The sequence below is a fragment of the Centruroides vittatus genome, unplaced genomic scaffold, assembly GCF_030686945.1.
Source record: "Centruroides vittatus isolate TY-2023 unplaced genomic scaffold, ASM3068694v2 contig_352, whole genome shotgun sequence".
Classification (NCBI taxonomy): domain Eukaryota; kingdom Metazoa; phylum Arthropoda; class Arachnida; order Scorpiones; family Buthidae; genus Centruroides; species Centruroides vittatus.
In genome coordinates this window covers 713,559-740,334 of record NW_027122175.1, presented here as the reverse complement: position 1 = coordinate 740,334, position 26,776 = coordinate 713,559, and the positions used below count along the sequence as shown (strand labels likewise).

Here is a 26,776-nt window from a genome sequence, read left to right as displayed (position 1 = left end):
TTCTAGATTATGTAAAGAGAACCGTACGTCACACATCATCGTGTCATAAATAACAACCTATTAATTTAACATGCTATTTGCATTTACATACTTTAAAAATTCGATAAGTTATTTGAATAGTTTAAATCATTTTTGATTACAGTGTGGCCAAAAAGGTGCTTGCCAAGTGGAGAAGAGGACATATTGCACTTTAAACACGAGCAGTGATGATTACTGTCGTGTATAACAATCCTCACACTAGTCTCATCCTGACTGTCACACAGACTGCATTAAAGTTATTTACAGTGTCTTTCGTCTGTAATTTGCAATGTGCCCTCTTTCCCATTTGTAAAGTGACTTTTTGGTCACATGTCATATGGCGATATAAAGACAACCAACTGTTAAAAACTTTCCAAAATCATTACTGTATTATTACACTGATAACACTTAACCTACACTGTTTAATTTACGTTTAAATGTTTAAGATAAATCATATTAAAAAATTACCTGCTGGGAAGAACATCACACCCAAACACCCCAATCCGGCAATTCCCATGGACAAGAAGAGACTTAATCTTCTACCAATCTTATCCATGGCTACCATGACGATCAGAGCTCCTGGTATTTCCGAAAATGAGTTAATGGCATTTGCAAGATAATCGTCGATCTTCATGTTCATCGCGTTGTATACCAAGACAGAATATACCAAACATATTATTGCCCAATCGAAGCACAGAATAAATTGTCGACATCTCATATTTGGGTATTTTAACAGTTCTAAATACAACGATGAACTCGGCGCTTGGCTTTCGTAGCCTTCTTTCTGGATTTAAACATTTAATTAATCACGTAACAAGATTATAGTTTAAGCTAAGTAATGAAATGTTACCTTTTTCTGTTGGAGGAATTTCTTTAGAAAATCTTTTTCGATAGTTTTCTTATTAACTTTAGCAATTTTCTGAACGATTTTTTCGGCTTCGTCGATGCGATTTTGGCTCACGAGCCATCTCGGTGATTCCGGAACAAACCTGCAAATTTTACAAATACCTGTATCAAGATTACAAAAGTTACCAACAAATCATTGATATTTTAAAAGTGTTTTTTAATTGTTCCGTCCTAAAAATACGTAGGATTAATACCTATATCTTTGCCTCTCGTCATTGATAGCTGGAATTTACGACAATTAACTTAAATTACAAGATAGAAAGTGAATAAACGTTAATACCATAGAATCTTTTACAGGTGAATTTCGAAAAATTTTCGTTTAAGGAAAATGATAATGATAAGAATATATATAAACTTAAAACCAAGTTGAAAATATAATTTTTATTTTCCAACTGTTAAAGCCAGAAAATCCTTTTCCTAAAACTTATGAATCGAGGAAAAGAGAACCCTTTTCCTAATTAAGAAAGGACGTTTCTACTTTGTCTTCATTTTAAACGATTTTTATATAGTTTTTCTTATTTAATAATAGTATTTAGTACTCATATGTACTAAGAATAAAGACTTTACAAAATTTAATTTTACTTTCCCGGCTCTGTTATATAAAACAGAGGAAAGTATGGGGGTTCGGTCAAAAATTTTTATATTTTTGGACTCAGGGGAACTTGAAACATCAAAAAATGCAAAAAAAAAAAAAAAAAATCGAGGGTTTTTCCTGTATGTATGGATGTTAATTTGTGTGGGGGCACGATTTCGTTTGCCCACTTTGAAGCTTAATAACTTCTGGGCTTTTCGTCGAAAATTTCTGAAATTTTGCAGAGAAATTTGTATATTGGAGATTAATGCTATTAAAGTTTGGTGGTTGAAGGTCGAGGGGGTAGGGCGATAAAAAGCTTCGTGAGTTTCTCTAGCAGGGTCAGACTTAATTACCATTTTACTTTTTATTAGCATTTACAATTTTCTGTAATTTACAGAAAATTGTAAATGCTAATAAAAAGTAAAATTGTCATTCTTTTCTCGTTAATAGCGAGGTTGAGGCCGAAGTTTTAAACGCGAAAACGTGTACGTCGGACGTTCAGCGCCGCTTTCCTGTAAGCCTAGAAGTTTGACAATGGCGTTTGGAATGTCGAGGATGATTCCACTGACTTTCCAAACACCATTGTGAAACTTCTAGGCTTACAGGAAAGCGCGCTGAACGTCCGACGTACACGTTTTTGCGTTTAAAACTTCGGCCTCAACCTCGCTAATAACAAGCATTAACAAAGAATTTAAATTATGCTTGATAATGCTTGATAGTAATGATATAGATACAGGGTTATGGATTTCCTTCTCTTTTCTTTCGGCATTACAATATTCTAGAACGATTTCGTAATAAATAATTTTGATTAATCGTACGAATAATAAATGCTAGCTAAGAGTTCTCCACGTGAAAACGAACAATGAATGCGTGGCTACCACGCAATTCTCGGATCCAGAACAAGAAATCATAGCAGTACAGAACAATTTCACAGCTGGCAATCAAGATCTCTAAATATTCCTGACAGATTTCGTGAGAGGAAAGATAAAATTGGCATCAATAATTGGAGATTTGAATTCGAAAAGTGTTGGATAGAGTACCGGCTCGAGTCTATGTTAAAAGTGTGATGTACAGGGGCAAGCCACTAGTACTTTGAGGTGGAGAGAATACAGTTTAAATCAAATAAGTTTAAAATATGATTAAAAATTGTAGCCCGGTATTGTGACGATGTCACAATAAATAATTGCTCGTTGGCATTTACAATATTTTTAGAAAGTTATTTCTACCCTCAAAATTAAACCTTTTTATAATAATTAATACACTAAAATAAATTTATTTTCAAATAAAATCGCTTAACAGACGACGCCAGACATAATTACTTTCCCACTGTTATGAATATAACACGAGAAAGTATTGTAAACGAGCAATTGTTTATTGTGACATCATCAGAATTTCGGGCTGCAATTTTTAATCATATTTTTAATTTATTTAATTTAAAATTTATCCTCTCTATCTCAAATTAGTAGTGGCTTGCTTCTGTACATCGTACTTTTCCTTTAGCAATAGAGTCGTGCCGGTCATCTATCTAACTCTTTTTGGGTAAAAATATTTGAATTAAAATAACGTGACTTCCGGTTTGTATCGGAAGTTAATATATAGTTAATCGGGACCTTCTACCCCGTTCCATATCTGGTCTCGACTTTCATACATATAAAACTGTTCTCGAGACTTAGGAAAAACAGACAAACAGACAGACGACAATGTGAATTTATAGGTTTACAATTTTTTTTAAATTTTGTCTCCCCCCAAAAAAACAAAAAAACGAGAGAAAAACTCGTAAAAAGCTTTATAAAAACTATCTTACTCAAATATTTATAAGATTTTAATCATTTTAAATGTCAAGTTTTTCAAAAAGAAGCAGTAAAGTTTCAATGATATGGGTTTTTTTAACCGGAAAGAATATTTAATACATTCTTCTCTCAATAATTTTCCACATAAATCATTACGAATCTCCTACGAATCCCAGATACAGAGGAATAAGCTGACGCTTTTTCGGGGGTCCACAAACTGTTTTGATTATTGGTCTTTTAAGGATCACCCGACCTTCTATCTTGGGCGCCCCTTACCTTTTGTATCCTTCAGTTCGAAATTTTCATGTTCGATGTTTAGGAGCATATTCCCCATACACATTACTAATTTCTTTTTTACCGTTTGTGCTGCCTTTACGAAATTCGAAGCATAATATGCCTGATATGCTTTTTACCTTGACATTTCGATTTAATTCTATTCAAATAAAGTAAAATGTCGAAAAGTAGTTTTTAATGATTTATGCATTCTAACCTTGTTAACTTTGTATTAAACGGTAGTTAAAATGCTTTTATAAGTATATTTTTTGGGTCTGAAACGGATTAATCTAATTTGCATTATTCCTTGTGGGAAAAATTCGTAATCTCCTGGAGTGAATTCGAGTACCGAGGCACCACTGTATGTATGAAGTGTCATATACTTAACTCATTGGACTAGTTCATTAAAAATTTTCAAGCAGCCGACTCCCGAAAATGCCGTATAGACCGTATGGACTCATGCTTAATGCCGTATGGACCGTATGGACTCATGACCGTAATGCCGTATGGACTCATGCTTTATACATTTAGAATTAATGATTGAACATTCTATCAATAAGTATAAAAACTCAGCAACGAGTTGCTTAACTTTCCAAGCGACATTTAAAACTACGTGTGTGGCGCCATCTGTTAAGATATTTTATTTAAATTTTTTTTACTTTTAATTGTTATAAAATGGCAAAAGGCTTAATTTTCAGGTTTTTGCCCCCAAGATTTTTACATTTTTGGACTCGGGGACCTTGAATCGTCGAGAAATGCAAACAAATTCGGAGGTTTTTCTGTATGTATGAATGTTAGTGTGTGTGCGTGTGTGGGGAGCACGATTTTTTTTCTCTGTTTGAAGCTTAATAACTTCTGTGCCTTTTGTCGAAAATTTCTGAAATTTTGAGGTTTGTATTAGAGGGATTGATGTTATTAAATTTTTGTGATTAAAGGTCGAGAGGGTGAGAGATAAAGGGCGTCGTGAGTATCTCCGGCAGGGTCGGACTTAATAACGATTTTACTTGTTATTAGAATTTACAATTTTTTATAAAACCCATCCAAACCCTCAAAATTAAGCATTTATAATAGTTAAAAATATAAAAAGTTTTAAAATAAAATGTAATAACAGATGGCGCCATCAAAGGTCACCGGGAAAGTTAAGCAACTCGTTGCTGGATTTTTTCCTATTACGTTCATGTCTGCTTAAGATTTCCGATTTTTACTTTTCGAATTTCTCACCATTGAGAGGTACACCTAACGGTTAGAACCTTAGTAATCTACTATTCATAGCTTATATAAATAAGACACCCTTTAGTATTACTTCTTCATTCGTAAATGCATACTCCGATGATATTAAATTTGCCTATAGTTGTCATCATATATTACAAAGCGATATAAATAAAGTTAATACTTTAAAGAAGTCGAATTTACAAATAAACTTTAGCAAGACTAAAAGATTGATCTATAGTCTGGCGAGAGCACCAACTCTCAATACCGTTTTTTATTGATAATTAAAGACTGGAAATCGTCGATAGAGTCCAGGATCTTGGTGTTATATTTGATTCAAAATTCTCATTTAAACGGCATGTAGAAAATTTAATCAAAAAAGTCTCAATTCCTAAGGGAATGCTATGGCGAAATTTTAGAACAGTTTCTAGTATTAAAAAAAAATCCAGCAACGAGTGGCTTAATTTTCCCCGGCAACATTTAATACTGCGCGTGTGGCGCCATCTGTTATGATATTATATTATCAAAAACTTTTTATACTTGTAATTATTATAAAATGGCAAAATGCTTAATTTTGAGGGCAGGGATGAATTTTATACAAAGTTCTAAATGCTAATAACGAGTAAAATCGTCGTTAAGTTCTACCCTACTCGAAATACACACGACCCCGTTTACTCCCCACCCCCTCGAGCTGTAACCACCAAAATTTAATAGCATCAATCGCCCTTATAAATAAACCTTTCTGCAAAATTCCAGAAATTTTCGACAAGAAGCACAGGAGTTATTAAGCTTCAAAGTGGGTGAACGAAATCGTGTCCACCACATACTAACATCGATACATAGAGAAGAAACCCAGGTTTTTTGCATTTTTCGATGTTTTAAGGTGTCCAGAGTCCAGAAATGTGAAAATATCAGCGGATCATTTTTTGACCGATTGCCATACTTTCCCTCTGTCATGTATAACAAAGCCAGGAAAGTGAAATAAATAAATAAATAAATACTATTACGTAATGACTTCGACCGTTTTGATTTCATCACGTGCGAATGTAGGATACGATTAATTTTCTTTCTTTAAGTTAAGTGAAAGGAACAATGAGTGCCACAAGCAATTATAGCCCATTGAATGGATTGTTTTCGGTGATTAACTTCACGAAACTCAGCAAAGAAGGAAGATAAAGGTTGCGTGACAGTTTTTATTAGCAATTTGACTCGATAGCGAAAACAATTCGTAGTTTAATGTTTATTATACGTGATATCAATCGTATTACGTGATATCTTTGTAATGCTGTTCGCATAACTGGAGACTATACACTCGAGTCTACTTAGAAATTTACCTGGTTGGATGAAGCAGATATGTTGAGTCTCATCATTATTACCCGGTTTCTCTCATTTTTAGCCTGGAAAAGACAATATGGACGTGGAAAGGCCTTCTTAATGCTAGCAGAATAGAAAATACTTTGTAAAAAATAATTCCTTGAATGCAAGCGTGAGCAGCACATTCTACTTTAATTAAACGTGTTGCTCCCATTTGTGATGATTGCTTATATTTTTTCAAAACTAATAAAATATGGAGTCCAAATTTTTTAATATAATGGGCTCAAATAGCCGAAATTATTAATTTCTTTTTCAATTAATTTTTTAATCTTTGCAATTTAGATTTTCTTTTCGGGACTAATTTATCAAATACTTAAACATTTCAGTCAAATAGTATATAAATAAATTTTTAAGAATTCAGAAAAGAGCTGCTTAACTTTTCTGGCAAGAGTTATAAATTATGTGAGGCGCTATCTGTTATGAGTTTCTATTCTAAAAAGTTTTTGTATTATTAACTGTAAAATGGCAAAAAGCTTAATTTTGAGGGTAGAGACAAGTTTTATAAAATAGAATAAAAATGTAACGAGTAAAATCTTCATTAAACCTGACCTTACTAGAGATAAAACACACAATAACCTTTATCTCCCCACTTCCTGGAATTTTAACTATCAAAATTTAATAGCATCGATCCCCCTAATACACAAACCACAAAATTTCATAAATTTTCGACAAAAGGCACAGGAGTTATTAAGCTTCAAAGAGAGTGAACAAAATTGTGCTCCCCCCAAAAAACACTAATATCCATATATACAGAAAAACTTCCAAACTTTTTTGTATTTCTTGATCGACATATTAAGGTCTTCTAAGTCCAAAAGTGTAAAAATTTTCGGAGAGATCATTTTTTGAATGATCTTCCATACTTTCTCTCTCTTGTATATAGCAACCGAGAAAGTACAAATCAAAATTACTTGTAAGTTTCTATCGTAATTGGGCTGCGATTAATTAATCAAATTTGAAAAAAATTGTAGGACTTTTAAATTCCAAATTTCTGTCCGTCTGTCTTTTCTTAATCTCGAGTTAGACAGATGAGAGACGAGATCAGATATGAAAAGCTTAGGGACAGGAGGCCCCGATTAATTATATATGAACTTCCGATACAAACTGTGAGTCACATTATTTCAATTCAAAACTTTTCCCCCGAAAGGTGTTAGATAGATGATCGACTCGACTTTATTGTTAAAGGAAAAGTATGATGTACAGGGGCAATCCGCTAATAATTTGAGATGGAGAACATATATTTTAATTCAAATAAATTAAAAATATGATTAAGAATTGCAGTCCCGCATATTACATGTAAAGTATAATTATATAAAATAATATATAAATTTTGGTACTCACCACCAATAAGCTAAAATTGGTATAAATGGCACACTACACATAAGTGATATGTAAAACCAATCCCTTAAAAAATATGCTGCTGCAGTGTATACGATTAGAGCCACAGAGAAAAATATTCCACAGATCATCCCTATAATGCATCGTTTTTCGGGTACTGTTAATTCTGTAACTATAATAAAAGTGTAATACTTATTAATAAACCTATTGCTAGTAACAATTAATATAGGTATAAGAAACGTACTAAGAATAAAGGGAGTGAGATAACACGAAGCACAGGTGAAACCTAAAATCCCTCTAAATATAATGTACGCCGTGTAATTAGGTGAGTACGAAGACGCCAATCCGAATAAAATGGTGAAGAAGAGCATAATGAACAAGCATGGCTTCCTACCCCACCTGTAATATCATTAATACGTTAATTATGAATATACAGGGTCTTCCAAAATGAATTCTATCAACTACACTGCTGGCCATTAAAATTGTTATACCAGGAAGGAAAACAAAGAGCATAATCGTATTTATTTTACACATACAGTGTAATGAACAGAAGACATGATCAAATTGATAGGCAGTGGCGTAGCGTGGGTATCAGCCGCCCGGGGCGGAGAAAAATTTCGCCGCCCCCTTATTTAGGTATTTTTACAAGATATTATTATTTATTGTGAAATTTTGCCGCCCCCTATAAGTGCCGCCCGGGGCGGGCCGCCCCTGCCGCCCCCACTACGCTACGCCACTGTTGATAGGTAATCGTGAGGTACAGAGCACCCAGCACGTTGTACCTTTCATGCAAATTTCGCGTTTGTTGCATGCAGCAATTTTAATGGACAGCAGTGTGTATTAATTATTATCAGAGAAGTATGGAGTGTAAACCAATCGATAGAGTAACTGCCCAAGTTTCATCTTCCTACTACCACTAGAAAGCGCCGTAAACCAAAATGACGATTTGTGTTTTGTGAATGCGAAAACCCATTCTAGAGAATAGGAATCACTCATCACCGTGCAACGAGTAATCTGCAGGAGCTGCGGAGTATCGGTTAGATGTATGCCATATGACACGAGGTACACACATTGACGAATTGCAATTGACAAATATGAAACTTGGAGAGTTTTTCAAACGTTTAATGTACCTTACAACGTTCTCGGATAATAATTAACGTAATTACAATAATTTAAAATGGTAGCATTCTTTTTGGAACACCCGTACAGTACAGACCTATAAGAATTGAGTCTTTTTATACTCACTTATCGCTGACGTAACCAAACAAAAGTTGACTAACGACGCCACCAACGTAGAACATGGAATTGGCAAATGAATTTTTCCAACTCTCATCACAGACGATGTCCCACTAATGGAAGATAATGGTAAACTGTCAGACTATATAAAATAGAAAATCGTAAAGTTTTAACTGAAAAAGTAAATTATTAATAATATAAAAATATAAGCTTGTGTATTGTGCATTTATTTACAGAACATATTTAATGGATGATTTTTAAAAATATTAATGACTCCGATATCTCGATTAAGCTTATTGTCAGGAATTTTAAAATTACGCAGATATAAAGGATTACCTCGTAAATTTTACACGGTTTCACTCATGTCGAAATTTCTAAGTGTTCAACACGGTTTGCATTCCTGTTCCTAATTATTACCTTCAGTTCATAAGGATAAGCTTTTGATTTAAAAGAAGTGAAGCGTTAGCAAATTTCATCCATGCGTTTTATCAAGGACTCTAAATACAAATATAGTTAAACTTTTATAAAAATACTTTAGTACCCTTTCCTATATAAAGAAGCACCTCTTGACAACGAAATTTGGCACATGGCTACGTAAATTTTAGTGACTCCCATGTCTATATAACTTACTTCTGTTGTGAAGGGCTATTGATTTATATATAAAGGCTACCACGGTTCCATTTTTAAAACTAAATTTGTGAAAGAATAAAACAGTAGGATGCTTTAACCCGTTTTATATCAAACCAAACATCTAATCCAACCTTTAGACACTCGGTTTAATATCCGAACATCAGACTAACACCCTACCTAAATGATGCAAAAGCTTTGAATCTACGCCATTTTTAGTGATAAATAATCATATAAATAGTATCACCTCCGAATAGCGGACACAAGGGCGTCGCCAGCCAATGGGCCAGGGGGGGGGCAAGATGATATAAATTGATAGAGGATATGAATTGTATGTAGGTAAAATAAAAACGATTCATAAATTTTAAGAAGCTTAAGAAGATTATTTTAATTAAAACATAATCTTCTTGGGTTTTTCGCGCGGGAATTATAAATCGGGCAATAAATGACTTAGCATTTAAATAATTTTTTTCGCATGTCTAGGGAGGGGCAACTGCCCCTCTGCCCCCCCCCTCTGGCGACGCCCTTGGCGGACACCATTAGAACTGAGTTTGACCGTTATTTAGAGGTAAATATAATAGATGTCTTATTTGAAGGGTCTGGGGATTGTAAAAATGTCCGTTAATGGAGGTTTCACTGTATATGAATTTATTAGAGATAATATGAAAAATTTATTATTGGTATATGCATAAAATAGAGATTTTAATAAGATTTTCATGGTAAAAAGTGTCAAAATTTGAACATTTTGATGATAATTTACGAGTTAAAGTCGGCATTGTTTAAGCAGATTTATTGTTACTCTACGTAAAACATTCAAAGCTTAGAGTACAGTGTATAGAAGGAAATAGGACGGCATAGCGTTAAATATATAATTATAGCTAATGTAAAGTTTAATAACCAGTTTTCAGGTTTTTAAATACACACGTTACATATTTAAATTTTAAATGGAACACGGTAAATTTTTTCCTTAACATTTATTGTCTTGAAAAAAGTATATGAAAAATTCTTTTAAAAACATTACAATAAATTATAGAGTTTAATATATTTAAAATTATAATTTTAAATATATTAATTATTTTATTATTTTATTAAAATATATATTTTTGCTGTATTTTCTGTTATAAACTCGATCAAGGCCTATATACAATAACAGTAATAATGTAATTATAAAAAACTAAACTATTGCATAGAATTGCATAAAAACAAGTCAAAAAGTTAAATTTGATTTCGAAAGTAAAATGTAAGGTTAGATACAGTTAAATAGGTTTCTCGTGAAATGTTTTACGCCTTTCGTTCGAAGAAATTTAATGCACGAGATTAAAGAAACTTAAAAATTGTCACCTTTTACAGGTAAAGGCTCAAAACCTTTATCTAAATATAAAGGTTTTGGCATCCTTCACCTAGTGATGGAAATTCGTAAGGCCTATAGTAAGATCTACATATATTACAAGTAGTTATGCAATCAAATTTTCTGGTTATTTACTACGAAAACGAAATATAAGGTTAGGTGTGGTTCGAGGACTTTCGCAAAGTAACTCTATCCCTATCGTTCCGACAAATTTCATAGAACAGATTAAAGAAACATGAAACTCACCTTAGTTATTAGCGTATTATAATAAATCGATCTGTCGTAACTCCATCCGAATTTGCAGTCAGTCACGGGCCAACTTTTATTGGAAGACGACACGTTGTTAATCAGGTATTCCAAAGCCACTTTAGTGTAGTTCACGTCGTACATTTTACACTGACTCGGTTGCCATTCTCCTTCTCTCTCCTCCCAAGGGATACTCAGATTCTTGACCGCATCCAAAGCAATCCCATGATTATTCAGTTCTGGTATTTTGCACCAATGTTTAGGGGTGGCGGATACGAAAACGTGGCTCACGAACATAAACGCCAAAGGAAAATTTGTAGGTATTAATAAAGCGCAATACAGTATGATCTGGTATCGTCCGAAGCCACCCAAAGTTGGTAAAACATCGTCGAAATCCATCTCAACAATACTATTGCCACCTTAATAGAAACAAGCTGTGTGTATTAAAACCGGTTTGTATTCAAACTTGTATACGAAGGAATTGATAGCTGTAGAGTTCATGTGATATAGCGTGAAATCAAGCTATTTAAGAGTTCTTCAAAGCGATCGTCCTTGCGTGACGTCGAAATTCCTCGGGTTTATTTTCCATTGACGATTTTATAGTAAACTGACCGTAACCACATCTATAATTCCTACATGCGCTGTATTTTTCAGGGTTATTCCCACTTAGCTGTCAACGAAATGCCATTATTTAATTTATTCATAACACTATATATTTGATAATCACCTATCGCTTTTCATAATTTATGATATTTCATAAATAACTCATTGTTTTAAATTATACATTATGTAACCATATTACCCTATCAAAGTCTGAATTACGAGTTGTTTTGTTGCCATTTAACGTTTGTTTATAGGTAATTTCAGATAATAAATGTTTAATTATAGAAAAAAAATTAAATTTAAAATTGTTTTATTATATGCAACTTTATAGGACGTTTTAAACGACAGATGTCACAGTAATACATTACAGGTGTGTACTGTACCTTTCTCCGAATAAATGCTGCCATCTTTTGATAGTTTTTAACAAATTTGTTGTAAAATTTAATATAAAATTTTTGAAATTTATTATTATGCCCGCGTGAGAAGACATATAATTTATATACATACAGTAGAGCGTCGATAAGTGGAACCAATTGGGGACTGGGGTCCTTCCAGTTAATGATTTGTTCCAGTTTCCGACTTTGTACGAAAAAATACATTAACCTGTCCGATGTTCAAATTTTTTTCCGTTGCGTATCGCTTCGTGTTGAATTTTCGTCGATTTTAAGTCTAACGAAAATTTTTATAATAATCATCGAGGCTATCGTATCGTTAAAAATTATTTCTGCATTTTGTACAAACAAAATAAATATATTAAAGAATATAAAAACCATGAAAATTATACTTTAGAAGTAAATTTAGTATCAAAAACATTCGATTCAGCACGACACAGTCCGACTGAAAATCGTTCCACTTTCCGGCCATTCCACTTACCGACGTTCCACTTATCGACGCTCTACTGTATATATATATAAATTTTTCATTTTTCAAACAGATGTAAGGATTTCATTTTTCCTGAATAAAATGAAAGTTGCACCTTGTACTCCTATTGGCAACATTAATGTATATGTTAAACAAACAATATTTAGATATAAAACGCGATATACGCTTCGAAACATAAGAAATATAATATTTTAACATAAAAACAAGTTCTTAGAAATAGATTTAAGAATGTAATAACTTAAAATATAAATTTGTATAAATAAATTCGCAATGTTTAAACGGTGTTTACACTTAACACGCTTATTATTCATATAAAAGGTGTACGTACCTAAATACCTGGATATAATGTCGAAAGCTAAAAGTGACTAAAAGTTACGTAATGGAAATTTAGATAATTTCAGCTTTTATGAGAGACAAAAATCAAATCCCAAATCATCTATTCTTTATTAATTACGTGTTCAGTTTCTAAGCTTTTCTGTCTATAATACTTTATGGCATATGTTTATGAAAATTTATGGGTGAACATGTGTATGGGCGTGTTTTAGCTTTCAATGCTGATTTTAACATATGTTTTATCCTATTGGTTTGACGAATTTAAACTTCATTAAGTATATAAATATATAAATCTTATTAAATACTTGTGAAGTATATTAAAATGTAATATTGTTTCCCATTCCCATAATCGACCCAATTGTGGGTTAGGTTTTCCGTAATGGGCGTAAAATTTATCCATCTTTATAAAATACTGTATTGTACAATTTATTAATCTAATTTAATTTTTTTTGACCGGTTTAGTTAGAAGAGAGCCATCTTGTTTGAGTTGGGCTCACAGAGAGGCCCCTAAATTTAATCTTTTACGTAAAACACATAAATTAATATCGTTATAAATTAACGTTCTATTGTTAAGTTGTTAATTATATTTTTTATTGGTTTAATTAGCTTTATTTATATATTTTTTGTGGCTCTTGAATAGAGGTTGATTCACACACTATCCTTTGAATTTTAATTATGACATATAATATTCATCAATAGAAAATATTAAGCAATGCCCATATCTTGTAAGGTAAATTACATATAAAAGAAACCTATAGAATTCAATTGATAAAATTTATAATTTTATTATTATGTTAGTGCATAATAATAAAACATATAAAGTGAACTTTCAATAAATTATATATTTATATAGGTAATTATATACTATTATTATTTTAAAATAATTTAAAAAATTTTTCTATTGTAAGAAGTACAAAATTAAGGAAGCGTCGTTTAATACATATTTATAAGTAAATAATAATAGTTTATAAATTTTTATGATCAATCTGATTGATCTCGTGTACATGTGCATAAAGGTGGGTGAGAATTTAAATCATACGGTTAAAATTCATGAGTTAAAATCTGTTGTAGTGATTTATCACTTTGATTTAAATTTGTTTTGATGATATTTGATTTTGCATCATATTATTGATGAGTATTTCATAATAGTAACGTTAAAAAATATAAATAAATAAAACACTGGACGAGATGACGTTAGAGATAAGCAATCATCTTAATTCTCAGGCTTTTTGAAGTTTATTTTTATTTACTTTATCTCATCTCTTAGGATACGTTTGAACCGACATTTTCAGTGGCCGAGTGGATAAAAACACTTAACACTGGTCGCAGGTTCGTACCTGATCGAACGGGGCCGGACATGTGAAGTTTTCCGAGTTTTCCTCAGGTGCCTGGCACCTAAATAGGAGGCCAGTTTCCCATAGAAAGTCCCCCCGAAAAGAAGTATGTCGATTTGGTTTGGTATTACGGGATACGGCAGTCACCTGGGCAATCAGGCTAGAGATTTTCCCATTGCCTGATCGCCCAAGTTGTTACGTTGCCGAATTACGGGATACCATTTTTTTAAGCTTCGTATCGTCGTGTTGACACTCAACTAGACACTATAATTACCAATAACATCATATCGGATTTGCGACCCTTTCAAACTGTTTAATGTCTAGCATTTATAAATTTAATTAACACTTCTACCTGGTGCAAGACCCTTACCTATGGAAAAATACTATATAACAAAATACATGGTCAATATTTATATAAATATATTTACTCTGTTTTTTTTAAATCTATTAAAAGATATTTTACTGTTTATTTTATTCTCTTTACTCTTTACATTCTTTACCAATAAATATAAAATAGATTATTTAATACAAAAATATATATATAAATTGTATCTACTGTATCAATCGAGATGATTTTCAAATGTTATTAAAGATTTTTAAGTAGGCTTATTTTAAAAAATTACATAAATATATATTATACAGAAGTAAAAAATTGAATTAAATTGAAAAATTAAATAAATTGAAATTACACATTTTTCCTGGTTTTGCTAGAAATATATTTTCCTCGAATGATTATAAAAAATTAACCTTCCTTACTGTTACTTCGAATTCTTTTCATGTAAAATACATAAAATAAATTTTTTTAAATAATAAAATTTAAAATATAGTTACATATTATTATATATTATTTATATATTTAGGCTATATATGTATAACATATAAAGTTAAACCTGCATAAAATGGAATCGTGCCAATCCGAAGAATTTTTCTTGTTCAGACAGGTTTCCGTTTTATTTAGTTGTGTTTTGAACAAGTTTCGTTTTATTCATGTTTTACTGTAGTTAATTAAAGATTATATATATAAAACTAATATTACAACTCATTTCTGCGATTAAAATGTCATGAAACGAAAGTATAACTATCAATTTTTTAGCAGTACCTTACAATCCTTCAATATGGCTCCCATTACAGTACGTAACCTTGTACACAATGCGATAATCAAATACGCGCCACTCTCTTGTTATGTGGGCATAATTATATGGGATTCAAATTGAAAGATCGTAAGATATAAGGAGTCATAATGATGGGTTGTTATCTATATACAGTATATAAAAACGAATGTATGTCTGTCTGTGTGTCTGTTTATCCTTCATGCATTACCACACCATTTATCCGATTGCCATGAAACTTCGGGAAGTTGTTTAATACACTCCCGCGAAGGTTTGTGGCATATGTGAAGACCACCATTTCCCCCCTTTCAAAAATATATTTATATATGGATTAAGGCTTTTATGTCCAACAGATGGCGCTAACTTCCGACGACCTAAGTTTGCTTTTCTGTGAGGCATTATGCTTTTCTGTGAGAATGGACTGAAGCAGATCATTTTCTATCTATCTATATAAATAAAATATAACGTTCGTTTGTTCCTACCGATTCCTTTGAAATTTTGACACAACGTTGCATTTGAATACGCACGTGTTTTTATATAATATACATGTCGAAATCCCCCCCTGGGGGAGATGGACGGGATTAAGGCTTACCGTGAAGAACTCGGCTTCTATTATACTATTTTACATGCAGTATTTTGCGTTTTTGATTGCGTTTTAATAGGTTACGTCAACAGAATATACACTAAAAAGGGATTTTTCGATATTTCCTTGCGGGGGAGAGGGACAGGATTAAGGCTTACTGTGAAGAACTCGGCTTCTATTTATACTATTTTACATGCGGTATTTTGCGTTTTTGATTGCGTTTTAATAGGTTACGTCAACAGAATATACACTAAAAAGGGATTTTTCGATATTCCCTCGCGGGGAGAGGGACAGGATTAAGGCTTACTGTGAAGAACTCTGCTTTTATTATACTATTTTAAACGCGTTTTTGATTGTGTTTTAATAGGGTACGTCAAGAGAATGTACTGTACACTAAGAAGGGATTTTTTGAAATTTCCCCAAGGGGGAAGTGTTACACATTTATAATAGATACATTTTGAGCCACAACAACGCGTGGCCGGGTCAGCTAGTTTTATAATAAAAACTAGAAGATAAGCCCGGCGTTGACCGGGAGAAAAATAATAAGAACAGCAAACATTAAAACGATAACCATGAAAAGAAATTGATTTATTTCAGCCTACCATTGTCACGAAATGGCAATTTTTCATAAAATTGCCATCACAAAATCTTAAATTTTTCAAAATATCCTATTTTGAATGCCAGCATAATGCTCGTCTATAGACAGAAGGGACTGTTGCGGAAGGGGGTTGAAGGAATTCGACCAAAAGTATTACTTATCCTCCTCCCGGAAGACAGGATGCTCAACGAATACTATTTAATCTACTATTAATATTTGAAAAGTGATCTGTGTTAGACAGGTCGTGGTGGCCCTGCACGTGATAGAAGTTGGTAATCTTAACCAGTGCCGTAACTAGGGCGGTGCCAGTGGTGCCCAGGCACAGGGCGCAGTCCCTGGGGGGCGTTATAAATGACCTGGACCAAGTTTTATACATAGTTTTGGGGAGTAGTTACAGAAGCTTGCACCGGGCGCATAAAAGACTAGTTACGACGATGATCTTAACGTACGAAAGACTTATACAAGACTTGTTTAAGTAAAAAAAAAAAACCGTTCAGTTAACTCGCTTTCCGGTCATCCTGTGTACATATGCAACTGATTATTAGAGTTAATAAAATATACGGCCCAATGGGCAGTTAACAGTTCTATCGTTAAGTAAAGGATTATTATTTTAATGTATAAGTTTGTTTTCAAATTTTATTTTAACTTTTGGTTTCCCAAGAACACAAAAAACGAAAGTTAATGACTATAATTATATAAAAGTATAGTATAAGACTTGCAGTTTTAATAAAGAATGGCAAGATGACGTAGCCATTCGACCATTACATTGCATATGTAACTTACGTTACTTCATACTTCACTCGAAGCCGTAAATGTCTACGGAATCGAACAATGGATTTCGACGAAATTTTACCACTTATGGACGGTTATGGGATATATCAAAAGATTATATTTTGGTTTGTAATGGTACCGAGTCTTATATGTAGTGCATTCGGTTATTTTAATTTTGTATACATATCCGGTACTCCGGATTACTGGTGCTTCGTTCCGGAGTTATCGCATCTACCTTTAGATTTACAGAAAAATTTAAGTTTGCCTTTAGAAACGTTGAGTGGAGTAGAAACTCATAGCAAGTGTCAGATGTATGATGTAAATTATACACAATTACTACTAAATCGTTCGTTCGTACCCAACGAAAACTGGCCCAAGGTAAATTGTCAACACGGTTGGAGTTACGACCATTCTGTCTTTCGTACCAGTTTGTTAGAAAAGGTAAATTTAAAAAATAATAGTAATATTATTATTACCTTTTACGTAAAGAATTTTAATTATTAATGCCTTCTATTATATTATTTTAATAGTTTAATGTCGTGTGTGATAAAGATTGGATGCCAACTGTAGCACTTTCGCTTTATTATGTTGGAGGAATTGTTGGAAGTCTTTGGTTCGGTTATGTTGGAGATAAGTAAGACCTAAGTTAATACTATAACACTTTTTAAAAATATTCTATGATTTTCAGTATTAAAACTTTAAAATATGATTAATTTTCAGTTTAAATATTGAAATTTAAACTGCTTATAAACATAAAAAATGCTCGTAATTTTTAATGTCGGCAGATGTTTCCCTTTATAATTGTATTAAAGTATACTTTAAATAATATTTTATTATCAATTTATTAATGTATTTTTATATGTTTTACTTATTTTATTTAACTCAGTCTCTTGTGAATTTTTGACATATTTACTGTTAATTTGACATAGATAATTTAGCTAACCTATTTTCTTACTTTAGTTAGTAACTAAAAACACATATAAATAATACTTAAAAATTAATGTCTAATATTTTCTTTATTAATTAAATTAATTAATTCATAAGCAGAATCGCTTGTTTAATTTAAGAAAAGCATCAAGTTCATGCTCTCTTTATCATGCTACCCTGCTATTCCTTGTTTATTTATTTTTCGCTCCTTGATGCTTCCCAGTACTCAAATTTTGCTCTCTCCTTGGCTTATTCTTATTTATTTTTTTATTTCTTATATAAACAAAGAATACTTTTTTCTTTCATACATTGAAATTACTTGTGATAAACTTTACTTCTGTTCTTAATTCGTAAGATACAGCTGCAATTATTATTAATAATTTCAAATATTCGTCTTTGAATCTTTGCACATCTTTTACCATGTCTTATGTTTTATTCACGCATAAAATTTCAAATTTTTATCACATAACATTGTAATTAATATCAATCTTAAATACCACATTATATCATAATAAACAGCTTGTAGTCATTTAATAAAAATTTAATTATGCAGTTACATTAATTAATAACGTTATTAATACTATTACAATTCCGATCGTTTAACGCTTATAAAACAAGAGATTAAAATTTGTGACATCGTTTCCCGTTTAAAGAAAACAAGTCTCTAGATCCAACTCTTTTACGTTGTTAAATAAAATTTTTATTTCTATAACGTAGGGAATGTAATAGTAATAATAATGCTAATGATGCGGTAAAATAATAATGTTACACATAAAAAACAAAACTAAACTAAAATTCTGAAAATCGAACCGGCTGTGATAGCCGGTTCGACCTTCCAGACCAACTTCCGGCTATCACAGTATTTCGCATGCTCTGTCATGTCAAAATTTTTGTTTTAGTCTACTGAAAAAGATCAAAGTGAAAAAAGTCACACCAAAAAATTTCCCAAATTTTCTGCCAGTCGATAAAAAAATCCCCAATCTGAAAACACTGTGTGACATTGCGTAAAACTGCCTTCGGTTCTCAACGTCACTTCCTACTTGTCTGTCCGTAACGTCATTGAAATCGCTAGGTACGTGAGGCACGAGGCTCGACATTCTTCTGTTTTTCCTAAAGCGTGATTTATGATTCAATTTTACGCTGAATGTCGAAACAAGCGGACTATGGTTTCTGTCGCCACTTACCATCGCCGGTATTATATTTTTATCGTCATTTTAGTAAAAATATCGCCAAGTGAAACCCCCACAGAACTGAAAATAAATTTTGGAAACGAAGAGATTTCCTATATAAAATACTTTTATAAACCGGAAACCTGCTTATTGCGGAAACGGAAGAGTTTTGGGAAACAGTTGCTTTACATAACCTATGTAGAGAGGAATTTTTTTGGCGAAACAGCAACTAAATTCTAACCATAATTAATGCTTTTACTTGCGGACTCGGATTATGGCCAAATTTTCGGCAAGCCCGCAAACTGCACTTTTAATAAAGAAAAAAATGATACACTAACTCAAGAGTTAGTGTATCATTTTTTCTTCGCTTGAATTCTATTCTAGAAGAATTAGTTTATAAAATCATAATCCTCTATAAAACGGAAACCTGTCATTATCACACTCCGTTTTAAATCGGTTTTATTGTACATATAACTTGTAAGGACTTTTAATATGAAGATTCAGTTCAGTTTTTTTGAGAGTAAAATGGAAAATTGGATCTTAATCCGTATGATTTTTGGTAGTGGAGACACTTAAAATGTGTTATAGAGAACATGCTGTAAATTTGGCAGCTTTGAAAGCCAGTATTGGATAGGACTGATCGGATGGCCGAGGAACTAAAGGCCATCCGATCAGCCCATAAAGCAATTATTCTAAAAGACCGGGATCGAATCCGGGCGGTCGTAAAACCCCAGGAATTTTTCGGGGGTGGTCTGACTCGGATATGTTGAGCCCACTCCGATCCGGCCACCCCATTGTGTTCTGGCCGAATCCATAGTTGGAGCGAGCCTGTTTTCAGTCTCTTCCAACTATGGATTCGGCTCGCAAAGGAAAAAAGTCAAAAAATCACACTGCTTGCGAAAAGCAGCACAGAGGACCATTTAGAGTCAGCTGTTGACCGCACTGTTCATCACCTTCAGTTTTTACACCTTTATAATTGAAACCGCATTAAAGTCTGCATTTCTAACCTCCCCGTATCGCACGAGTGTCAAATATCGCTGGTTACAAGGAGCATCAAAAGCGCTTTAGTGGTGAGTTTTGGCACTAATCTTTTAACCTGAAATGTCATCATAATTTTGGTTGCATTTGGACCGCTAAATATTTCCGTAGACAGCGTTGAATAGGGGTATTTAAAAATCACCTGGAAATCATACTAACTACATAATTATATAAGAGTAAATTTAGGTTATAAGCCTGTCTTAATATAATTTGTATAAATGCACACAATTTATGCATAAAAAGTATATATTTTTATGTTTAATAACAATATACAGTCAAACCTGTTTTTATGCGCTCTTTTTATGTGTGATTTTTATTTGTGCGATTTTTTAATGCGAATTTTTAATTTGTGCAGTTTTTTTGTGCGAGTTTTTATTTGTGCGGTATAGTTGGCGACTAGTCTCGTGCGATTCGTCATGTCTCACGTTGACTTATTATAGCTAAATAAACTTATTATAGCATAAATGCACTTATTATAGTAATATTATTGCATGAATATGCGAAAAATGAAATTATTTACTTTTTAAGTCAACAAAACACCACCTGGACAAAAATATGTAAAACAGACGATAGACCAGACGATGCAGTCAAGTGCTAACATCTGTTGTCAATAAATTCTATTTCGTACGGTTTTGAGTTATTTTCTATGTGAGTTATTTTCTATGTTATTTTCTTTGAGTTATTTTCTATTTTTTTATGCGGTCCCTATTGACCGCATAAAAAAATATTTTTTTGATTGTGTTGCGAAAACTATTTTTTATAGCCCTTCGTGAAGTTTCGTGCGATTTTTTATGCGTTTTTTTAATGCGGTCCCTATCCCCCCGCATAAAAACAGGTTTGACTGTATAGTCTATAAATTAAGTACAGTAGAGTATATTTATATGATTTATAGGTTTTATATAATTCTGTAAACTAAACATGCATCATCGAAGATGTAGAAGTTTATAATCGTTTTATCGTACACAATTCTTATATTTATAGTATCATTGTGTTTCAAGGTATAAATTGCAATTTAATATTAGGCCTATATATATATTTACTACGCATATATAGCAATATTATAATAACAGTTTTATTTATTGCAGATGGGGTAGAAAAATAGGCTATATTTCCAGCTGTATTTTTTACGCAGCAATAAGTATAATATCATGTTTTCCTCCAAATTACATAGCATATATTGTGTATCGTTTCATAACGGGCATGGCATTTCCTGCATTCTTCCAGTTACCATTTGTAATAGGTACCTTTAATCATTATCTGATTTTTAAAAAATTCAATAATTTTCTTATTAGTATGAATAAAAATAACCGTGTATTCTAGCTATGGAAATTATATCTGTGGAGAAACGAACAAGAGATGGGATGCTAAGTAGCGCATGCTTTTCTGTTGGGTTAGTTATAACCTCTGGAATTGCATACGGTTTGCAGGAATGGTTTCCTATATCTCTAGCCACTTCGTTTCCTCTTCTTTTGCTCTTTATCTATTTTTTGTAAGTTATATAATATGGATACAGTATTATCATATACATTACCTTAATTTCTATCTTGTAATATTCTGTATTTTGTTATTAGTTTTGTTCCAGAGTCTCCAAGATGGTTAGTCAGTCAGAATCGTTATGAAGAAGCTGAAGAAATTGTGCAGAAAATAGCAAAGTATAATAAGAAAAATATCGGACCGAATTTCTTGAAGACTCATCTATGTTACAAGAGCAGAAAGGTTGGAGTAACTGCAAAAATTAAATGATAATATTCTTATTTCCTCATAAATGTCAACACGTTTCGTGTAATCAAATTTCTTACAGTTTAATGAGCTGATGTCATTAATAACCAGATCAGTGCTATGTTTAGGGTCAATGTTTTAAAGGTTTCAACGGTAATCAAATAAAGGAGTCTCGAGGCAAAATATGATCAAGTAATCAACCAATTGATTCATTAAAATAGTTCCTTAAACACGTTTTTAAATATTTGTATCCTATCCTCCTCTATTTTTATGATAGTAAATAATAAACACCTATAAAGAGAATACTCCAATTATCGTGAAAACGTGATCTTCCAAATAATCCAGCATCTGTGTGCGGCTTGTCTTGGGGCTAATTTTATTCATACAAAAATACAATTTTCCTTATAAAATTTTTTGAAAAAGTCAAAAAAGACTACTGGAAGAAAAAGCAAATTTCAGGATAGATAGTTGCTCCTCCTGATCTCTTTTAAGCCTCTAGATCAGTCTTAAATCAATTTTAAATCCTTCACATTCTTAGGACCACCCCGTATATGTTTTTATATAGATTAGACTAAGAAGTTATGCCAAATAATAGTGGTTGATCTCATATTTTTCTAACATAAATCTTAACAGCAGTTTAAATTTTTAATTATTATAATTAAAACAATCCTTATTCATACAGGAAGACGAAATGGCTGAACCATCGTATTTAGATCTCCTTAAATATCCTGTTATGAGAAAAAACTTCATTATTCTTACTATCGATTGGGCCGTGTTGTGTTTCTGTTATCCTGTATTTTCATTTGGAGTTTCTCTTCTCGACATCAACCTGTATTTAGGGTGCGTTATATCCTCTGGTGTAGAGGTACCTGGCATTGTATTTTCTTGGATAGTCATGGAGAAAGTAGGTAGAATGTGGTCCATGTTTATAACCTTGGGAGTTGGAGGATTATCTTGCCTTTGTATCGCATTTATAAATCAAGGTAAGCATACTTTCAATATCTAATTATTCAAATTAGTTTATGAGATTGGTAAAATCATCTTGTAAAGATGATTTCTCTTCATTGAAATTTAGTATACACTGTATTAAAGAATAAATACGAATTAAAATTGTTTATGCTTAACTATAAATTTTAAGAAGACAATTTACTTTATTCTCAGAAAATTATGCAAACAGTTGCGAAAATTTTAATGTTTTTCTTAACTTTGAAGGACAAATTTTAGTACTTTCAAATCAGAAAAAGTAGTCGCATATTTCTCAGAACAGTATTTTTGCGTGTCTGTTCCTTGTTTATCCACAAATTTTCTCGGTTATTGGGGCGTGTAACATATCATTTTGACTAATTTTCAGACTAAAATAAACATTGTAAATGTATTAATTTCCATAGAAACTTATCAAATTAACTATATCTTGATATAGATAATTTATATTAATACTTTATATACAATCGCGAATAATGAAATTGCTAAATCGTTTATTGTAAGCAAGGTTTGCTGAAAATAAATTAAATTAACAAGGTTATAATCAAGGTTATAAAATTAATAATTGCTGTCATTAATTTCAAAACGATTTTAAGTCTGCAACAGAGCAAATATGCGAAGAAAAAAATTGAATATTGTTATAAATAAATTAGATAAATAATTGATTATATTGTAATAATCAAAGTTCTTGCTCCTCTTTTCAGTTTATCTCTGTTAAAAATATGTTACAAAAAGAAATAAAATTCAGTCAGTTCTAGTCCAATAGGTTGACTTTAAGACTAAAATACAGTGTGGCCAAAAGTTTCTTAACCGTTTTATGGTCCAAATTGTCTTGTGTCTAATTTGTACAATTCTGTATTAATTTCGTAAAAGAAAGAAAAAAAAACACACATTGTTTTAAGCAATTCATTTTACAAATCGAAGGTTTATTGTTGGACCTGCCTCTTAAAGTTATCTACATCATGATTTAAACGATCAATACGTTAGATTATTCGTTAATTCGTATTTATTGTACCAAATTTGGTACAATAAATACGAATTAACGAAGTGTGGGATGATTTTTACGTAATTTACATCTTAATGGGGCTAGCATATTTTTTGTTTGTTTTTATCTTCTGAACAGTGTGCTGAGTTAGCAAGTTAGACTGATTACGTGTAAAAATATTCAATGACGTAATAATCATAATTATATAACCGTTATAAAACAATATACATATAGCCCAATACGAGTTGCCATTTTGCAAGTCATACCACCAGACAAAACAAACTGACTGAACTATGGTTCAATTCACCATAACTTTGGACTATTACCGGCATCCTTTTAACAAATTTATTAGTATAATACATAATAATAACAATTTTGTAATAGAAATTAAGGGTGTGACATGCTACGCCTTCCTTATTAGCCTACTTATTAGTATTCAGCGATCCATAGCTTTCATAGCGGTACAAAGTTAAGGACAAGTCTTATACGGTTAAACTTGTAGCAGTGGGAGGACAAGAGTAATAGCTAACTCTCAGCATAAGAATTCTGCCATACTGAACATGACTCATCTATTGAACCACACTTCCAGGCTATCGTCTTCACAACGTACAGTACTTTAAGGCTATCTTAAAGTAGAATTTCTTCTGGTTAATAGGTCTTCACGAGGTCTCTCGATTAAAAATTTTGTCGTACTATACTAATACACGTATAAAATTACTGGGTATGAAAAATTTTAAAAATTTAATAGCCTACTGTATTAATAATTACTATACTGTATTTAAATATACTGAGATGCATGACATGAAATGCAGTTTTACAGTTAAAAAATGACATCACAAAATAAATTTACACGAATTATTTAAGAGTTTTATTAGATATTGAACGTGAAATTAAACTTTATTTTTATCCTTATCCCTCATTAAATTATCATAAAATAATGTGTCAAATGTATATTTTTAAACCGGTTTTTTTTCTTTTACTTACCGTAAAATCGATTACATTTTACTGATATGTTAAGTATTCTTGATAGATTACATATGGCTCATCGTTACTTTAACAAATATTGGAAAATTCTGTATTGCGGGGGCATGGGCCATCGTTTACGTTTACGGTTCCGAATTGTTTCCTACTGTATTACGAAATTCCGCCCTCTCAGCTTCGTCACTGGTAGCAAGTGCTGCTAGTATAGGTTCACCCTACCTTTTCATGTTGGTATGTTAATTATATATAACATATTTACATACAAATACAAATTTAATACATAAAATTATCTTCTTATTTTATTTAGTCATCAATATCTCATATGTTGCCTCTAATTGTTGTTGGAATTATCAGTTTCCTGTCGGCAATATTGACTTTGTGGCTACCAGAAACAAAAGGTAAACATCTGCCACAAACCATAGAAGAAAGTGAGATGTTAACTAGTAACTTTTGTAATATATTCAGCAAGTAAGTACTCGTAATTTAATATTATAAAATAACTTCTATAATGAATAATTAAAAACATTCATTTCCTATATTACTTTCATAAAAATCGCAGGTTGAAATCACCAAAGCAGAACAAAAAAAGTACTCGTTAAGTGCATGAATAATTCATTAAAAATTTGTTATTTATATGACAACACGATTTAAAATTTGTTTTATAAACATTTCAAGTAGTAAATACACTAAATTAAGGATTCGAGTATAAGGATGGCGCCATCAAAATTTAAAATGTTGCCGGGAAAGTTAAGTAACTTGTTGCTGGATTTTCGTTTACCTTTTTTGGAGGGTTTAGAGGGTCTCAAAACGTGGAAATTCGTTAAAAAATCGGAGAGTCAAATTTGACACGATTACAATACTTTAACGTGTTATATAGGTAACAAGCGGGGAAAGTAAAAATAGTAAAGTTTTGTTCAATTGTATTATATTAAGTTGAATGCTTTTAAGTGTTGGTTTTAACATATTCTATTTGAGTGAAGTTATATATATTTAGTTTATTAAAATAAATATAACAAATATTTTGTAGGAAAAAGGAGAAGTTGAAAATTACCACCGTTCAAACTGTCGAAACCATCAGTTACGGAACCATGCATCCATAACTCCAACACCTAAAGCAATATTCAGTAATTTTATTTCGAATAAGCGAACTTTTAAAATAATAAATAAATAAATAAATGTTAGTTTTTACTCAAGACAAAATTTAGTAATTGCATTCATTAACCGTGATGAATCGTGAAAAATTTTTTTAATTAATCGCACGTCGATTATATAAAATGACTTTTTATCTTCATAAGTGTAAATATTTCGGTAATAAATATTACTTTTATAGTAAAAGAAATTTTAAAAAAGATAACAAGCAATATGCTGAGATTGTATTTATATTAAATTTAACAGATAATTTTAGCAATGTATGGCAACCATAAACTATTGAAACATTATAAAAGTATATAAAAAATAAAACTTTTTTAAATGTTGTATTCTTTAATTATTTTACGCAAAATCATTCATAAAATGAGACCAAATTATCAGTTATTAGATTACTTCTATCTGCAGAAGTTCGTCATTCTTGATCTGTTTAAGTAAAATACCTATTATTTTCAATCAACGTATGCTTACAAAAACTATCTGTGTAACCTTTACAATAGATTTAAACACTAAGCAAGAAAGCACATAGTGTGATCGAAGCATCTAGCGAGCACTCGACATAACGAGTGACGCAAACCAGGGAGAAAAAGTGGTGTCATTTGCAGCAATACTGCATGATATGTAAATAATAAATGAGACGAACAAATTACATAATGGTTTAATTGTCGATGTTATCGAAAG

At 31.8% G+C, this 26,776-nt stretch overlaps 2 protein-coding genes across 4 annotated transcripts in view; one reads left to right on the top strand and one right to left on the bottom strand.

Annotated features, from left to right (window-relative positions):
• LOC136974660 (organic cation transporter protein-like) overlaps positions 1 to 11,368 on the bottom strand; it is a 41,334-nt gene extending 29,966 nt beyond the window's left edge. For both annotated transcript variants that reach the window (XM_067269601.1, XM_067269600.1), the window contains exons 1-6: positions 10,937 to 11,368; positions 8,725 to 8,828; positions 7,724 to 7,878; positions 7,483 to 7,651; positions 869 to 1,007; positions 487 to 802 (exon numbers count right to left, since the gene is read on the bottom strand). In XM_067269601.1, the coding sequence (XP_067125702.1) occupies positions 487 to 802; positions 869 to 1,007; positions 7,483 to 7,651; positions 7,724 to 7,878; positions 8,725 to 8,828; positions 10,937 to 11,335 (1,282 nt within the window). In that variant the 5' untranslated portion in view covers positions 11,336 to 11,368. The remainder of the gene's footprint in view (positions 1 to 486; positions 803 to 868; positions 1,008 to 7,482; positions 7,652 to 7,723; positions 7,879 to 8,724; positions 8,829 to 10,936) is intronic.
• A 5,776-nt stretch (positions 11,369 to 17,144) lies between these two features.
• LOC136974677 (carcinine transporter-like) lies at positions 17,145 to 26,109 on the top strand. Of its 2 annotated transcripts, none has more exons than XM_067269620.1 (9): positions 17,145 to 17,590; positions 17,680 to 17,783; positions 21,369 to 21,523; positions 21,604 to 21,772; positions 21,855 to 21,999; positions 22,685 to 22,985; positions 24,999 to 25,180; positions 25,257 to 25,417; positions 25,977 to 26,109. In XM_067269620.1, exons 1-9 carry the CDS (start codon positions 17,210 to 17,212, stop codon positions 26,047 to 26,049), a joined length of 1,671 nt encoding a protein of 556 aa, XP_067125721.1. In that variant the 5' UTR covers positions 17,145 to 17,209; the 3' UTR covers positions 26,050 to 26,109. The 2 variants fall into 2 exon arrangements, with proteins under 2 accessions (XP_067125721.1, XP_067125720.1); XM_067269619.1 differs by having other exon boundaries at positions 21,855 to 22,005.
• The last annotated feature ends 667 nt before the right edge of the window (positions 26,110 to 26,776 follow it).